General features: G+C 47.3%; 1 protein-coding gene across 3 annotated transcripts in view; it reads right to left on the minus strand.

Moving 5' to 3' along the window:
* The window catches only part of LOC140187968 (small conductance calcium-activated potassium channel protein 2-like), a 119,295-nt gene that overhangs the window by 9,626 nt on the left and 94,019 nt on the right, over positions 1-15,650 (minus strand). For all 3 annotated transcript variants that reach the window (XM_072243831.1, XM_072243832.1, XM_072243833.1), the window contains 3 exons: positions 12,829-12,970; positions 9,908-10,018; positions 7,280-7,407 (listed from right to left, as the gene is read on the minus strand). In XM_072243831.1, the coding sequence (XP_072099932.1) occupies positions 7,280-7,407; positions 9,908-10,018; positions 12,829-12,970 (381 nt within the window). The remainder of the gene's footprint in view (positions 1-7,279; positions 7,408-9,907; positions 10,019-12,828; positions 12,971-15,650) is intronic.

Genomic DNA, 15,650 nt, shown 5'->3' on the forward strand with positions numbered 1-15,650 from the left:
GTGTACTATGCTTCATGGAAACGTGGCTATTCTCTGCCATTTTGGACCTAGTGCTGCAGCTTGATGGCTTCAGCATTCTCCGCAATAACAGGACAGTTCAGTCTCTTAGTGCAAAGGAGGTGGAATTGATTAAATCATCATGGTGCATAAATGTTGTGGTTCTGTTTCAGTCCTGCTCACCCCTCTGGAACACCTAATGGTTAAATGTTGTCCATCTTATCTGCCAAGAGTGTTTTCTACCATCATCTTGGTAGTGGTGTACATTCCATTCCACCTCAGGCCAATGTCAAGCAAACAGAGAAAAGCTGAACAACGTAATCAACAGGCATGAAACTGCACTCCCTAATGTTTCCTTATCATTGCAGGAGATCTCAACCATGCCAGCTTGAAGAAGTCTCTGAACAACTACCACCAACATTATCACTTATGGAACTAGAGGAGCCAACGCACCTAGCCACTGTTATACCACCATCAAGAATGCCTACTGTGCCATCATACACCCGCACTTAGGAAAGTCCAATCACCTAGCTGTCCTTCCCAGCGTATAGACAGAGACTAAAGACTACAGTACCAGTGGTGAGGACCAAGGAGGTATGGTCAAAGGAGGCAGAGGAGCATTTAAAGGACTGCTTGAGTCGGTGGAGTGAACAATATTCAGGGATTCACCTTCGAGTCTGAAAGAATATGCCATAGTTATCACAAACATCATCAAGACCTGTGTGGGTGAGTGTGTGACTTTGAGAACATACCAGACATACCCAAACCAAAAGCCGGGAGATTCAGAGGCTGCTGAGGGCTAGATCTGTGGCATTCAAGACTAGTGATTCAGAACTATACAGGAAGTCCAGTTAAGATCTACAGTAAGCTATCTTAAGGGTTAAAATAATTCTAATTGAGGTTAGAGACAGAACTGGATGCACATCAGCTCTGGAAGGGTTTGCAGGCCATTACTTCCTACAAAGCAAAATGTCATGAGTGGCTATGATGCTTCACTTCCAGAGGAGCTGAATGCCTGTTATGCATGATTTGAAAGAGAGAATAAAACTACACCTGTGTGATCCTGTGATCTCTGTCTTGGAAGCCAGTGTCAGAATGTCTTTTAAGAGGGTGAACCCTCGCAAGGTATCATGATGGTGTAGCTGGTAGGGCTCTGAAAACCTGTGCCAACCAACTGGCGGGAGTGTTCAAGGACATCTTCAATCTCTCACTGCTGCAGTTGGAGGTTCCCACCTGCTTCAAAAGGGCAACAATCATACCTTTGCCCAAGAAGAGCAGGGTGAGCTACCTCAGCGACCATCGCCCAGAGGCACTCACATCTACAGTGGTGAAGTGCTTTGAGAGGTTGGTCATGGTTAGAATCAACTCCTGGCTAAGCAAGGATCTGGACCAGCTGCTATTTGCCAATTGCCACAATAGGTCTACAGTGGATGCAATCTCACACTCTCTCCACTTGGCTTTGGATCATCTGGGCAACAGCAATACCTACGTCAGGCTGCTGTTTATTGACTACACCTCAACATTCAACACAATCATACCCTCAGTTCTAATCAACAAGCTCCAAACTTGGGTCTCTGTGCAACAGGATCCTTGAGTTCCTCACTGGGACACCACAGTCTGTGTGAATCAGAAATAACATTTCTTCCTCGCTGACCATCAAGACTGGCGCACCTCAAGAATGAGTACTTAGCCCACTGCTCTACTCTCTCTGCACTCACAAGTATGTTGTTAGGTATAGCTCAAACACCACCTGCAAATTTACCGACAACACAACTAGTGTTGGTAGAATTTCATATAGTGACAAGGTGGCGTACAGGAGTGAGACAGATCAGCTGATTGAGTGATATCACACCAACAACCTTACACTCAACATCAGTAAGACCAAGGAATTGGTTGTGGACTTCAGGAAGGGGAAGTCGAGGAAACACACACCAGTCCTCATTGAGGGATCAGAAGAGGAAAGGGTGAGCAGTTTCAAATTCCTGGGTGTCAGCATCTCTGAGGATCTATCCTGGGCCCAACATATTAGAGCAGATACAAAAATAGGCATGATAGTGGCTACATTTCATTAAGAGTTTGAAGAGAATTGGTATGTCACCAAAAACACTTGCAAATTTCTACAGATATACCATGGAGAGCATTCTAACTGGTTGCATCACCATCTGTAATGGAGGGGCCAATGCACAGGATCGGAAAAAGCTGCAGAAAGTTGTAAACTCAGCCAACTCCATCATGGGCACTAGACTCCCCAGCATCCAGGACATCCTCAAAAGGCGATGCCTCAAAAAAGGACCCCAGTCACCCAGGATGTTCCCTCTTCTCATTTCTACAATCAAGGAAGAGATACAGGAGTCTGAAGCCACACTCTCAATGTTTTGGGATCAGCTTCTTCCCCTCTGCCAACAGATTTCTGAATGGACAATGAACCCGTGAACACTACCTCAGTATTTTTTTCCTTTACTTTTTGCAGTACTTAATTTAATTTAATTGTTTTTATAATTCATAGCTATTATTTATTGTACTGATGTCAAAAAACAACAAATTTCTCAATAACACATACAAAATGCTAGAGGAACTCAGAAGGGCAGGAGGCGTCATGGAAATAAATGAACAGTCGATGTTTCGGGCCAAAACCTTTCTTCAGGGCTGGAAAGGAAGGGGGAAGACACCAGAATAAAGAGGTGGGGAGGGGGTGGAAGAAGAGTAACTAGAAGCTGATCGGTGAGTGGGGAAGGTAAAGAGCTGGCAATGATATTCAACCTGATTCTGATTCTCATTCCCTCTCCAGCACTCATCGCCGAATTTGGTCCCACTCTCCCTTGCAATTTCATCCACCTACTACCCATTCCTTTCACCCTTCGCCTCTGTCCCCTCCCCACTCCTCCCCCACCTGGTCCTGGTTCCTTCTGCTCTTCACTCCTCACTATGATTCCCATTATCATCTTTTTTACTTATCAGATCCCAGAACTGGCAGCACCCCCCCCCCCCATACCAGCCCACCCCTATCCAGCGGCCACCTCCACCTTCACACTCCCACCTCTCTCTCTGTCCCTTTTTATTACCTCTCCCCATTGTTCTTTTCTCCCACTCCACCCCCTTCCCCTCCCCTATCTGGATCGATCTGCCTGTCATCCTTCAACATCCCCCCCCCAACACACCCTCCCTCTCCTCTGCAATCCTTTCAGTCACCTTTGCCTCTATGTCTCACCTCTCCCCCTCTCCACTCTCAGCCCCGACATAGGGGTTCAACCTTAAATTTCAACATTCCCACCCCAACAGATGCTGTTCAGTCCCCTGCGTTCCTCTGGCAGGTTGTTTGATTTACCCTGCCCACCAAAGGCAGCGGTGTTTTCAGCTGGCAAGGTTCTGAGCTCTGGAAATGTCTCCCTGAATATCTATTTCTCTCTCTCTCTTCCCCTCTCCCTCTCTAGGCCTCCATCTTTACCTCTCTCCCCCTCTACTTCTGCACCTCACTACCTCTACACCCCTTTACCTCTACCTCTACCCCTCTACCTCTACCCTCCCTACCCCTACCCCTTCCTACCTCTACCTCTACACCCCTCTACCTCTACCCTCCCTACCTCTATCTCTACCCCTCCCCACCTCTACCCCTCCCTACCTCTACCTCTACCCCTCCCTACCTCTACCTCTACCCCTCCCTACCTCTACCTCTACCCCTCCCCACCTCTACCTCTCCCTACCTCTACCCCTCCCTACCTCTACCTCTTCCCCTCCCCTACCTCTACCTCTACCCCTACCACTACCTCTACCCCTCCCTACCTCTACCTCTATTCCTCCCTAACTCTACCTCTACACCTCCCTACCTCTACACCTTCCCCTCCCCTACCTCTACCTCTACTCCTCCCTAACTCTACCTCTACACCTCTCTACCTCTACCCCTCCCTACCTCTACCTCTACCCCTCCCTACCTCTACTCCTCCCTACCTCTACCTCTACCCCTCCCTACCTCTACCCCTCCCTACCTCTCTACCCCCTCCCTACCTCTACCCCTCCCTACCTCTCTACCTCCTCCCTACCTCTACCTCTACCCCTCCCTACCTCTACCTCTACTCCTCCATACATCTACCCCTCCCTACCTCTACCTCTACCCCATTACCTCTACCCCTCCCTACCTCTACCTCTCCCCCTCCCTACCTCTACCTCTCCCCCTCCCTACCTCTACCCCTCTCATCCCTACCTCTACCCATCCCTACCTCTACCCCTTCCATCCCTACCCCTACCTCTCCCTACCTCTACCTCTACCCCTTCCTACCTCTACCCCTCCCTACCTCTACCCCCTCCCTACCTCTACCCCCCCACCTCTACCTCTACTCCTCCATACCTCTACCCCTCCCTACCTCTACCTCTACCCCCTTACCTCTACCTCTCCCTACCTCTACCCCCCCACCTCTACCCCTCCATACCTCTACCCCTCCCTACCTCTACACCTCCCTACCTCTACCTTTACCCTGCCCTACCTCTACCCCTCCCTACCTCTACCCCCTCCCTACCTCTACCCCCCACCTCTACCTCTACTCCTCCATACCTCTACCCCTCCCTACCTCTACCTCTACTCCTTCATACCTCTACCCCACCCTACCTCTACCTCTACCCCTCCCTACCTCTACCCCTTCCTACCTCTACCTCTACTCCTCCATACCTCTACCCCTCCCTACCTCTACACCTCCCTACCTCTACCTTTACCCTTCCCTACCTCTACCCCTCCCTACCTTTACCTCTACCCCTCCCTACCTCTACCTCTACCCCTCTACCTCTACCCCTCCCTACCTCTACCCCTCCCTACCTCTCTACCCCCTCCCTACCTCTACCCCTCACCTCTACCCCTCCCTACCTCTCTACCCCCTCCCTACCTCTACCCCTCCCTACCTCTCTACCCCCCCCACCTCTACCCCTCCCTACCTCTACCTCTACTCCATACCTCTACCCCTCCCTACCTCTACCTCTACCCCTCCCTACCTCTCTACCCCCTCCCTACCTCTCTACCCCCTCCCTACCTCTACCTCTACCCCTCCCTACCTCTACTCCATACCTCTACCCCTCCCTACCTCTACCTCTACCCCATTACCTCTACCCATCCCTACCTCTACCCCTTCCATCCCTACCTCTACCTCTCCCTACCTCTACCTCTACCCCTTCCTACCTCTACCCCCTCCCTACCTCTACCCCCCACCTCTACCTCTACTCCTCCATACCTCTACCCCTCCCTACCTCTACCTCTACTCCTTCATACCTCTACCCCTCCCTACCTCTACCTTTACTCCTCCATACCTCTACCCCTCCCTACCTCTACACCTCCCTACCTCTACCTCTACCCCTCACTACCTCTACACCTCTACCTCTACCCCTCCATACCTCTACCTCTGTACCTTTACCTCTCTACTTCTACCCCTCTATACCCTCCACACCCCTCTACCTCCACACCCCTCTACCTCCCTACACCTCTACCTCCACACCCGTCTACCTCCCTACATCTCTATACCTCTTATATTACATTTATTATTTGTTTCGACATACAGTGTGGAACAGGCCTCCTCGGCACAATGAGCCACTCCAGCCAGTGACCCACCTACTTAACCGCAGCCGAATCACAGGACAATTTACAGTGACCAGTTAACCTACTAACTAGTCTGCCTTTGGGCTGTGGGAGGAAACCGGAGCACCCGGAGGAGGGCATACAGACGGCGTCGTAACTGAACTCTGGACTCCGATGCCACAATCTGTAATAGTGTCGAGTTAACCACTATGCTACCATGGCAACTCTCTCCTTACCTTTAAAATACTCTAAAAGCTAGCCTTTTGACTGAGCCACCTACTTTAATGCTGCCTTGCCTGAGTTGGCATCAAATTATACCTGGTAACCTTCTTCTAAGTCCTTTGTGATGTTTTGCTACTTTAAGAGTAATATATAAGTGCAATTTTCTGTTGCTTTACTCTCAAGAAAGGGTTTTCTTTCTCAGATGTGATGGGAGTCTCTGTGCCTCCCAAACAGTTCCCGTTAATGCATTACTTCTGCAGCTTTTGAACGTGTTCTGCCGTGAAGCCCTTTGGGATCATGTCAGGTTGTCCAAGGGAAGAGACTAATGCTCAGCATGAATCTCCAGCCTCATTGGGTTCCCCCTGGCCTGATGCCCAGGAGCAGCACACGAAGGCCAGACCAAATAAGATTCTTCTGCAGGCGATTCATTCCTGTCTCAGAGACTGAGGGATATGTGTGCAGCTATCCCCTTGCACAGGGCTCAGAGCACCAGCAAAGTATTTCCCAGCTGAAATCAATTGGGTTGCTACGTAACATGATAAATGAGTTTTATCCAAAATCATGATTAATTGATTTTTGAATGCCTACGACAAACTATTAACATGTGCTAAGTTTATGCTTGGCTCAGGTCTTTCCTACCTTCATGACTTCTCCCGTTGTTCAATATCTCCTGGTTCCCTTCAACCCTTTCATAAGGAATATGCATAGATGAAGCTGGTCCATCAAGCCTACCTGGCCCTCTGTGATGACTAGAACTCTACGATGTGACACTTTTCACAGTTTTACCATCTCCACCCTCTCACCAGACCTAATGGCTTCTCCAGTCCTGATGGATCATCCACACACCTTCTTTCAAAGACCCCATGACTACCTCACAAACCCATTCCTTTTCCTTCCACCCTTTGCCACAAATTATCTCCAAGTACCTACTGTCTGCTGCCTCTTGTGTTGCCATTCTCGCTATCTGGCCCTCCAACCTGTCCTTGGTTTTAACAGAGACGGGATTTGGATTAGTGAAGGAAAGTGACATTGTGAGATCTTACTGAATGGCTTGAACAGACACAATGGGCTGAATGGCCTTCTCCTGCTTTTGTTTCTTACGGAGGACAATTTGGTAGCTTCACAACCACCATTTCAGATATTACCTATTCATTCCAGATTTATCTGATTAGGAATTTAAATTCACCAGCTACCATGGTGACATTTGAACTCTCTGCTTCAACGCAACAGTGTCTAATCACTGTCCAACCACATTAACGGACTGCAGGGTGGGCAGCAGAGGCTGGGGACACTGTTGTCAAAAGCCTCAGCTGAGCAGAAAGGGGAAATGAGGGAAGTGGACTTGTTGGCCACTGCAAACTGGCCAGACTGCGGCAGTACAGATCCAACCAGAGGCAGAGAGGAGGTCAACACACAGGAACACCTGTGAGACGGGATTCCAATCGCTGTTAGCAGGGATAAGGTATGGAATTTGCTGGGAAGGCTGCACGGAGATCCGATACTCACTGGTGAATGGCTTGTAGAAACTTCCGTTGGTGTTTGCGTACTTTGGCGTGATCGATCTTCTTTACCAGTTTGGTGTGTTTGTAGATCAGCCACGTTTCCCTGAGTACATTGGCAGCCGTGTTTTTTACCTGAAAGAAACCAACTCAGAGTGAGGCCAGTATTCGCTGATGAAATTATCATTACAAGTTTCTCCCATTCGGCCCCTTGCTGTCCTGGAGAAAGTGACCCTCTCAATGTAAGGTCTGCCTCAGATGGGTGGTGTTCCTGCCTTCTGGGAGGGATCTTTGTGGCTCATGTTCCAATCCCGAGCCAGCACAGTTCCCTCTAATTTGTAACAACTACTATGCGCAAAAATCTTGAGCTGTGCAACTTTTTTTTTGCCCAGTGACAACAACAAGTGCGCACTGAATAATTTCTTCAATAAAAACGGTATAGATAAGCCAGTTCTGAAACCTGCAGACAAAACATCGCAAACTCCACGTTGTCAGCACCGTACGCGTCAGAAACCGGAACAGGAAATGTGATTGTGTATGGTCGTGAAATATACTGAACATGCCAACGAGGTAGAGGGTGACAACCTTTTGTGCGCAATTAGCAAAAGATGTTTATGCACGCACACCTTAGAGGGGACACTGGAGGAGACCTGATCTGCGTACAATTTTCCAGCTGTAACCATACCTGGACCCTAAATAATTGGAGCAAGGAGTCCCTACTAAATCTCAATTGCTTTTGCAATAGAGATAGAACATCGAAAAGTTCAGCACTGTACAGGCCCTTTGGCCTTTTAACCTACTCCACTAGCAATCTATCTCTTCATTTCTACACAACCCATAACCCTCCATTGTCCTTTCATCCATGGGCCTATCAAAGAATCTCTTGAATAGGCACATCTCTAACGTGTTAGCCTCTGCCACCACATCAGGCAGTGTGTTCCAGGCACCCCCTTCTCTGTAAAAATACAGCTACCGCTGACATCTCCCCCAAACTTTCTTCCATTCACCTTTAAAGGATGTCCTCTGACATCAGACATCGCCGTCCTGGGATAAAGGCACTGGCTGTCCATTCTGCCTATGCCTCTTATAATCTTACACATCTCTGTCAAGTTAACTTTGATTTTTCTTCGCTCCAAAGACAAAAGCCCTAGTTCACTCAGCTTTTCCTCATAAGACACGCTTTCTGATCCAGGCAGCATCCTGGTAGATCTCCTCTGCGTCCTCGCTAAAGATTCCACATCCTTCCCTACGATGATGGAATCGGAGATGAACACCATACTCCAAGGAAAGGTCAACATACCACTTGGCTTCTTTTCCTAATTGTTTGTTCTGCTTGCTCTCAGAGGGGAAGTATTGAGAGAGCACTGCACTGTCAGATGGGCAGTACTGAGAGGACTCAATAAAACTGGAATGGCGGTACTGATTTAGTAAATCTAGTCGGCTCCATCTGGGGTACTAGCCTACAAAGTACCCAGGGCATCTTCAGAGAATGTGTCTTAGAATGGCAGCATCCATTATTAAGGACCTCCAGTACCCAGGACATGCCCTTTTCTCACTGTTACCATCAGGTAGGAGGTACAGAAGCCTGAAGGCACACACTCAGTGATTCAGGAACAGCTTCTTCCCCTCTACCATCTGATTCCAAATGGACATTGAACCCGTGAACACTACCTCACTTATTCAGTATATATTATTTCTGTTTCTGCACGATTTTTAATCTATTCAATATATGTATACTGTAATTGATTGATGTATTATTTATTTATTTTTCTTCTTCTAGATTATGCATTGATCTGCTGCTGCTAAGTTAACAAACTTCACGACACATGCTGGTGATAATAAACCTGATTTTGATGGGTTCCTGCACTGTGGGGCAGACAGTGGTCAGCGTGCAGTGTATTCATTGAATAATAGTACACATGAAGTATGGTACTGTCAAAGAGGCAGCTTAGAGAGGATGTCACACTGTTGAGGGATAGTACAGAGGAAGTTGAAGAGCACTGAACTTTCAGAAAGTCAGTATTGAGGACAATACTCCAGGGGGCAGTATTGAGGGAGTACTGCACTCCCAAAGGGGCTCTGATAGAACGCTACAGTGTTTGAGGGGTGGTACTGAGACAAGCCACACTTTTTGGGTGATTTATTAATGCAAGTTCCAATCTGCTGTCTCTGGTGGATGCAGAAGATCATACTGCACCGTTTGAATATTTGTTGAAGAGCGGTAGAGTTCACTCCGTGTCTTGGGGCCAATATTTATCCCATAATCAGCAGCGGAAGAGACAGATTATCTATTTATTGCCCTCTGGGGGAACCTGTGCATATAAATTAATTGCCATGTTTTCCTTTACTTAGTTCACTTTATTAGCTGTGTTATGTTTTAGAACGTTTTAAGGCCGCAATAAGGTGCAATTGGATTGCAGACTCTCCTCCTGTGGACGTGGCTGGATCAGGAACATTGGCCACCCGTGCTCCCGCCTACACAACATTTCTATGCCAGTGACTCTGGCTGATTCCAGAGAAGGGTGTCCAAACGATGGCGGATGCGGAGTGTGGAGACATAGGGATCAGGGAGGCATGGGGTGTGTGAGTGTGCAGCTGCGGAGTCTTGGTGGGTGTAATCGCGACGAGCTCTCACCCGCTTTGTTAGCTGCGTGTCCATCATGAAGTTGTGCACGTGCTTCTCAGCTTTGGTGAGTTCTAGTTTCCGTGCGACCACTGCGACCACAAGTGCTGTACAGCCAGCTCCCTTCAAAAGAATCAAAAGCACAATACACAAATATACAAGAACACAGACAGACTCCTCTTCCCACTCCATGAGCACCAGGAAACCATCCGGGATCATCCTGGTATCGCCAGGAATTGCCCTACAGAGGAAAATGTAACCATAATCATGGTATCCGTAAAAGGAATTGAAATTTCTTTTGATGTATAACCACTTCTGGTTTATTATTGCCACATGTACCGAGATACAGTGAAAATCTTGTCTTGCATTCTATTTATACAAACCTAACCATTGCATAGTGCATTGAAATAGAATAAGGTAAGATGATAACAAGACAGAATAAAGATAACCGATACTGAGATACAAACTAGGTTGCACTGGGACACATCATCAGTGATGTAACCTGGGGTCATCACATGTTCCGGGTCTTTCAGCATCAGACACGCTCACTCAGGCGGCCCAGCCAGGTTTGATCAGGCCCTGGTTTGTGTCCCAGCAGCATTGGTCCACGGTCACACTTCTTGACCCATAGCCATTCTGAGCAGCCTCTGTGACGGCCCTGACGGCTCTTTTCGTTGCATCATCCGTAATGCCAAGGAGAGAGTAGGTTCTGCCGAGTGAGCAGCCAGCAAAACCTCTACATCTTGTCTCTTTAGGCTCACATCGTGCCCTCCACCCTGTCTCTAGCGCTGCTCTACCTGCTCCTGGTATTTGGCTTTCTTACATTCAAACACTTCCTCAATCCGGTCTTCCCAAGGGACTGTCAGTTCTCCCATGACCACCTGCTTCAAGGTTTCTGACGGAATGACCTTGCCAGGCCTCAGGGATGATGAAGCAATGAAGTCAGGGAACTTTTGCCAAGATCGACTTTCAGTTGCCAGTCAGAGGCCACGGCGAGCAAGCCTGCTGGTGATCTGGGCTACGGCTGTGGTTGGTCTCCAGCTTTGACAAAGGCTATGGGCTTTCTGGGTTGGCATAAAAGATACCAAAAAAACCCATAGTGCAGATAAATGATAAAGTGCAAGGTCATAATGAGGTGGATTGTGAGGCCAAGAGTCCTTCTTATTATAAAGGATAACTTAAGCAGAAAATACTTAAAGATTTAGTTCTGTATTGCACCAGCCCAAAGTTCAAAAAAGTTATTTATTCTTTGAAAATAATTGTTTGCTTGAAAAACAGTCGCGAATCAACCAATTTAGTGGTAAAGAATCTGATCGTTTTCTGATTGGCTGTAGCTAGGTGTTGCTAGGCAACCAACAGGATACTGTGGAGATGCAGCAAGCCCTGGGATGGTGTTCAACTTGCATTGTTGGTTATTCCGACCATCTGTGAACACGACGTTGGTCTTGGGGTGGGGCGGACGGGGCAGGGTCGGTGGAGATTGTGAAAAATCAATCAAACACCAGTTCTTGACGCTGAAATGTTAACAAACTTGACATATGTAAAATTGAAGATGCCAATTACCAATTAGCCAAGACTAACTGAGTTAAGAAGTAGAATACTGAACTGAATGCTTTTATTTCTGGTTTTTGGTCTGTGCAGCTTGGTCGAACATAACTCTCTCCCCCTCTGCCCAGTGACTCATTAACCCCTCCTTCCCCTTTGCGTGTCCCAAAAGGTAATTTGTTCCTTTTCCCTGGTTTCTGGAATGAGAAAAGAATGAGTTTAATTAACCTGAAGCTCCCTGAATTTAGAGCAACACACACAAGATGCTGGAGGAACTCAGCAGGTCAGGCAGCATCTATGGAAAAGAGTAAACAGTTGACGCTTCAGGCTGAGACCCTTCTTCAGGACTGCAGTGTCCCCAAATTTAGAAGTATGAGCACTGATCTCAGTGATCGCCCACAGCCTGATAGGACAGAATCTGTTTCTACAGGCTGATGTCTAGAAGTGAGGAGCAAGGTCTCAGGTAAAAGGTTAAGTCACTTTGGACTAAGATGTGGAGAGATTCATAGGGAGGTGATTTTTTGCAGTTCTGTGTCCCAGGAGGTTGTGGTGCTCATCAAGTGGACTCAAAGTTAGAGCCTATAGATGTTTAGACAGGAAAATAACTGGGGGAAAATTCATTAGCCTGGAACATTAATCTGAGTATTTTCAGCATTTTATTTGAGAGAACTGAAGGACATGGGAATTGGGTGGGAAGATGGTCCAAGGAAAGGATCAGCCCTGAATTTATTGAATGGTAGTGCAAGCTTGAGATGTTAAATTTCCTATTATTGGTCTCCCTGGAGACCCCGGCTGGTTCCTTTCAACAGCCCCTCACTCACCTGTTCATACGTGCAGCATTTTGATCCCTGTAGCTCCCAGACACACTGAGAAGTTTAGCTGCACAGGCCATGGACGTCTGATCATGGATCAAGAGCAATCAATAATTTCCTACTTCATTCCCCAGTTTACTGTTTCATCGAAAGTTTAGACCTGACGACGGGTCTCGGCCTGACACATTGACTAGTCTATAGATGCTGCCTGACCTGTTGAGTTCCTCCAGCATTTTGTGTATGTGTTGCTCTGCATTTCCAGCACCTGCAGTATCTCTTGTGCTTATTAATAGATAACAAGTTGGTTTTCTTATAGATCAAACCTAAGACCCCCACCCTACCCCATCATTCCCAATTCTACCTGCCTATTAGCCCAAATTCCATTCAGTCTCCACTTATATCCCCTGAAATCATCGCCCCACCATCTCCACAAATCCCTAATCGCCCTGATCCTTCACCATCAATATCCCTCAGCTCTACCTTCTCCTCAGCTCCACCTTTTCCTACTCTGCTCAATATCCGTCGCATCTGTGGAATCACGTTGGACCTCGCTGCCATTTTATGATAAACTCTTACCATAATGCCTGTCAGGAGACAGACTCCTTTCCCACAGTATGTATGAGGCACCATGTCTCCGTATCCAATCGACAAAAACGTGATTGAAATTAGCCACATTGCTCCCAAAAAGTTGCTGGTGACTTCCTGTTTATCATGGTATCTGTAGGATTTGGAGAGAAGGAGCATTAGAATCTAGTCCAGTCACGTGCCGGAGAAGAAAGGGCACCGGCAACATCCAAGAACACCTAGATGATTTAGTGAACAGGAGGGAGGAGGACTACCACACAACACTCTACGGGTGTACAGCTCACAGGGCAGCACATCTAGACCGAACAGCTCATGACGCCTGTACTGAAGATGTAGAAGTCACAGTCCAGCTGCTTACCAAGGCTAGGGAGCCCCAATGCAGCACGTCAAAATGGATAGCCATGGTACAACAGGAAGAGCCCACAGAATCAAAATTAGGTTTATTATCACTGACGTATGCCATTGCGTTTGTCCTTTTGTAGCAGTCCATAAGATTACTTCAGGGCAAAGAGACAGCAGAACTGTGAGGTTCATGGACTATTTGCCGAGGAGAAGCTGCTCCTCAAGCATCAAGGGTGTGTCTTTAGGCTCCTGTAGCTGCTCCCTGATGGCAGCAATGAGAAGAGGGTGCTGAGGGTTTTTAATGATGGATGCTGCCTTCTTGAGGCATGACCTTTTGAAGATGTCCCCAGTGGCGTGGAGGCTCGTGTCCGCAAGGGAGCTGGCTGAGTGAGTCTACAGCCTTTCTGATCCCTTGCAGTGGCGCCTCCATACCAGATGGTGGTGCCAGCAGTTAGAATGCTCTCAAAGGTGCAAGTGTAGACATTTGCTTGCGTGCTTGGTGAAATACCAAAAGCTCCCCAAACTCTTAATGAACTGCAGATGCTGGCATGCCTTCTTTGTGATGTTTGGGTCTAGGATAGATCTTCAGAGACATTGATACCCTGAACTTGAAGCTGCTTATGCGAATTGCAGTGTGTGTTCTCCCAATTCTGTCACTCCTGCACACCCCTCAGCCGGAGCTGCTCAACAAGGGTTATGAGCCCACCGAGCTACACACACAAGATTCAAAACACCGTTGCTCTGTAGCCTGCAATCCAGCTCACCAAAGGCGAACAGCCTGCGTGCACACTGCTTTTGAATGGCCCAGGATATAATTCACCAACAATGAATAGACATAGTACAAAGCACCAGAGAAGAAAAGCTCACCAAGACTGAACAGCCCACACTGCAACACATCTAGAATGGGCAGCTCAGAGGGTGACATAAACACCTTTTCTACCACACACTCGGGAGAAATAAAACCCATAGTGCGACACACCAGGGCTGAAAGAAGGGAGAGTGAAATTGGTGCAAATTTGGAATTGACAACGGGGGAACAGAACACAGCCAGAAAGTAGTTGTTGATCCCCTAACACTTGTTCTTCCATTTAGTTCGAAGTTGACTGGCCTCTTCCTGAATTCCAGTTACCTGCCATGATTCTATAAACCTGAATATCCTCACACAACAGTCATCAATCAGCCTGCTTTAAAATTTCCAACTGATCCCAGCTCCCTGAGGAGAGCCCTCCACATTCCCACTGATCCCAGCTCCCTGAGGAGAGCCCTCCACATTCCCACTGATCCCAGCTCTCTGAGGACAGCCCTCGACATTCCCACTGATCCCAGCTCCCTGAGGAGAGCCCTCCACATTCCCACTGATCTGTGCGTCAGGAAATGCTTGAATAACAAGGCTTTCACTCACTGCCTGATGAGAAGTACCTGACTCTGAAAGTTTCTCTACATCTTCTCTGTTAATTAAAAAAAAACTAGTTTAGATTCACTTTAAAGTCTTAAATTCATTGGTCAGCATAGGTAACACCATCTTCTAATTTAATCTTTTGCCTAGTCCTATTCTGCTGAGTGAACACCTCAGCACAGGGCAGATACATGTTTGCTCAGTGATGGCCAGAGGAAAGCAGCCCATCTGATCCAAAGAATCTCTACACCAGTGCTCATGTTCTGCTTGAGCCTTCTAGACCACCGTGAATGCAAGAGGCAGAAGCAGGAGGAGACTATTCAGTACCTGCTCCTAGGCCCACCAGCAAATCCTCTAGCACAGTGACAATTTCCTGAAATCCATTGATTTCATTGTTATAAATCTTCTTTTTAACTTCTTTCAGTGCCTTTTTATATAACAGTGACAGGAATTACACCCAGTCTAGTAAAGTTAAAGACATAGTAGGTATAATGTCCTTTCTCTTTAGATCTATGTCTCTGGAAATAAAAACTAGAGCTTCCTTTGCCTTGCTGTCTTGTGTTAGATGCCTTAATGATTAGTGCATTTGTACTCTGAGATTCCTTTGTTCCTTGCCTGCACTTAGGTTTATACTTTCCACAAAATAAGTGACTCTCCAGTTCTTCCAGTCTGTATGTGCTACCTCGCATCCTTCTGCAATGCGTTCTGTTTGCCAATTACTTTCCCATTCTACGAGTTCAATGTCCCCTGTAATTAGCGGCTACCCTCCTTCGCAGAGATTATCAACACAATCAGTAGAAACTTTTAAATTCTGCATTTGATTCCACTGATGTAATCTATGAACAACACTGATTTTGTTCCAATTTCCTCTCTACTCTTTCATGAAGGCATTGACTCGTCTTTTTGTGGTTATTTCCTACTCTCTGGCTCATCCACTCTATTTGGACAGCAGGGGTCTACCAGACAGCCATCGTACACACATGCACAGAAATATGCTCACTCACACAAGTGCCCAAACACACATCATCCCAATACACAGCTGCCCTCTAGAAGTATTGTTCATGTTCATGTCCAG

Source organism: Mobula birostris, chromosome 26, assembly GCF_030028105.1.
Source record: "Mobula birostris isolate sMobBir1 chromosome 26, sMobBir1.hap1, whole genome shotgun sequence".
In the NCBI taxonomy this organism is placed as follows: Eukaryota; Metazoa; Chordata; class Chondrichthyes; order Myliobatiformes; family Myliobatidae; genus Mobula; species Mobula birostris.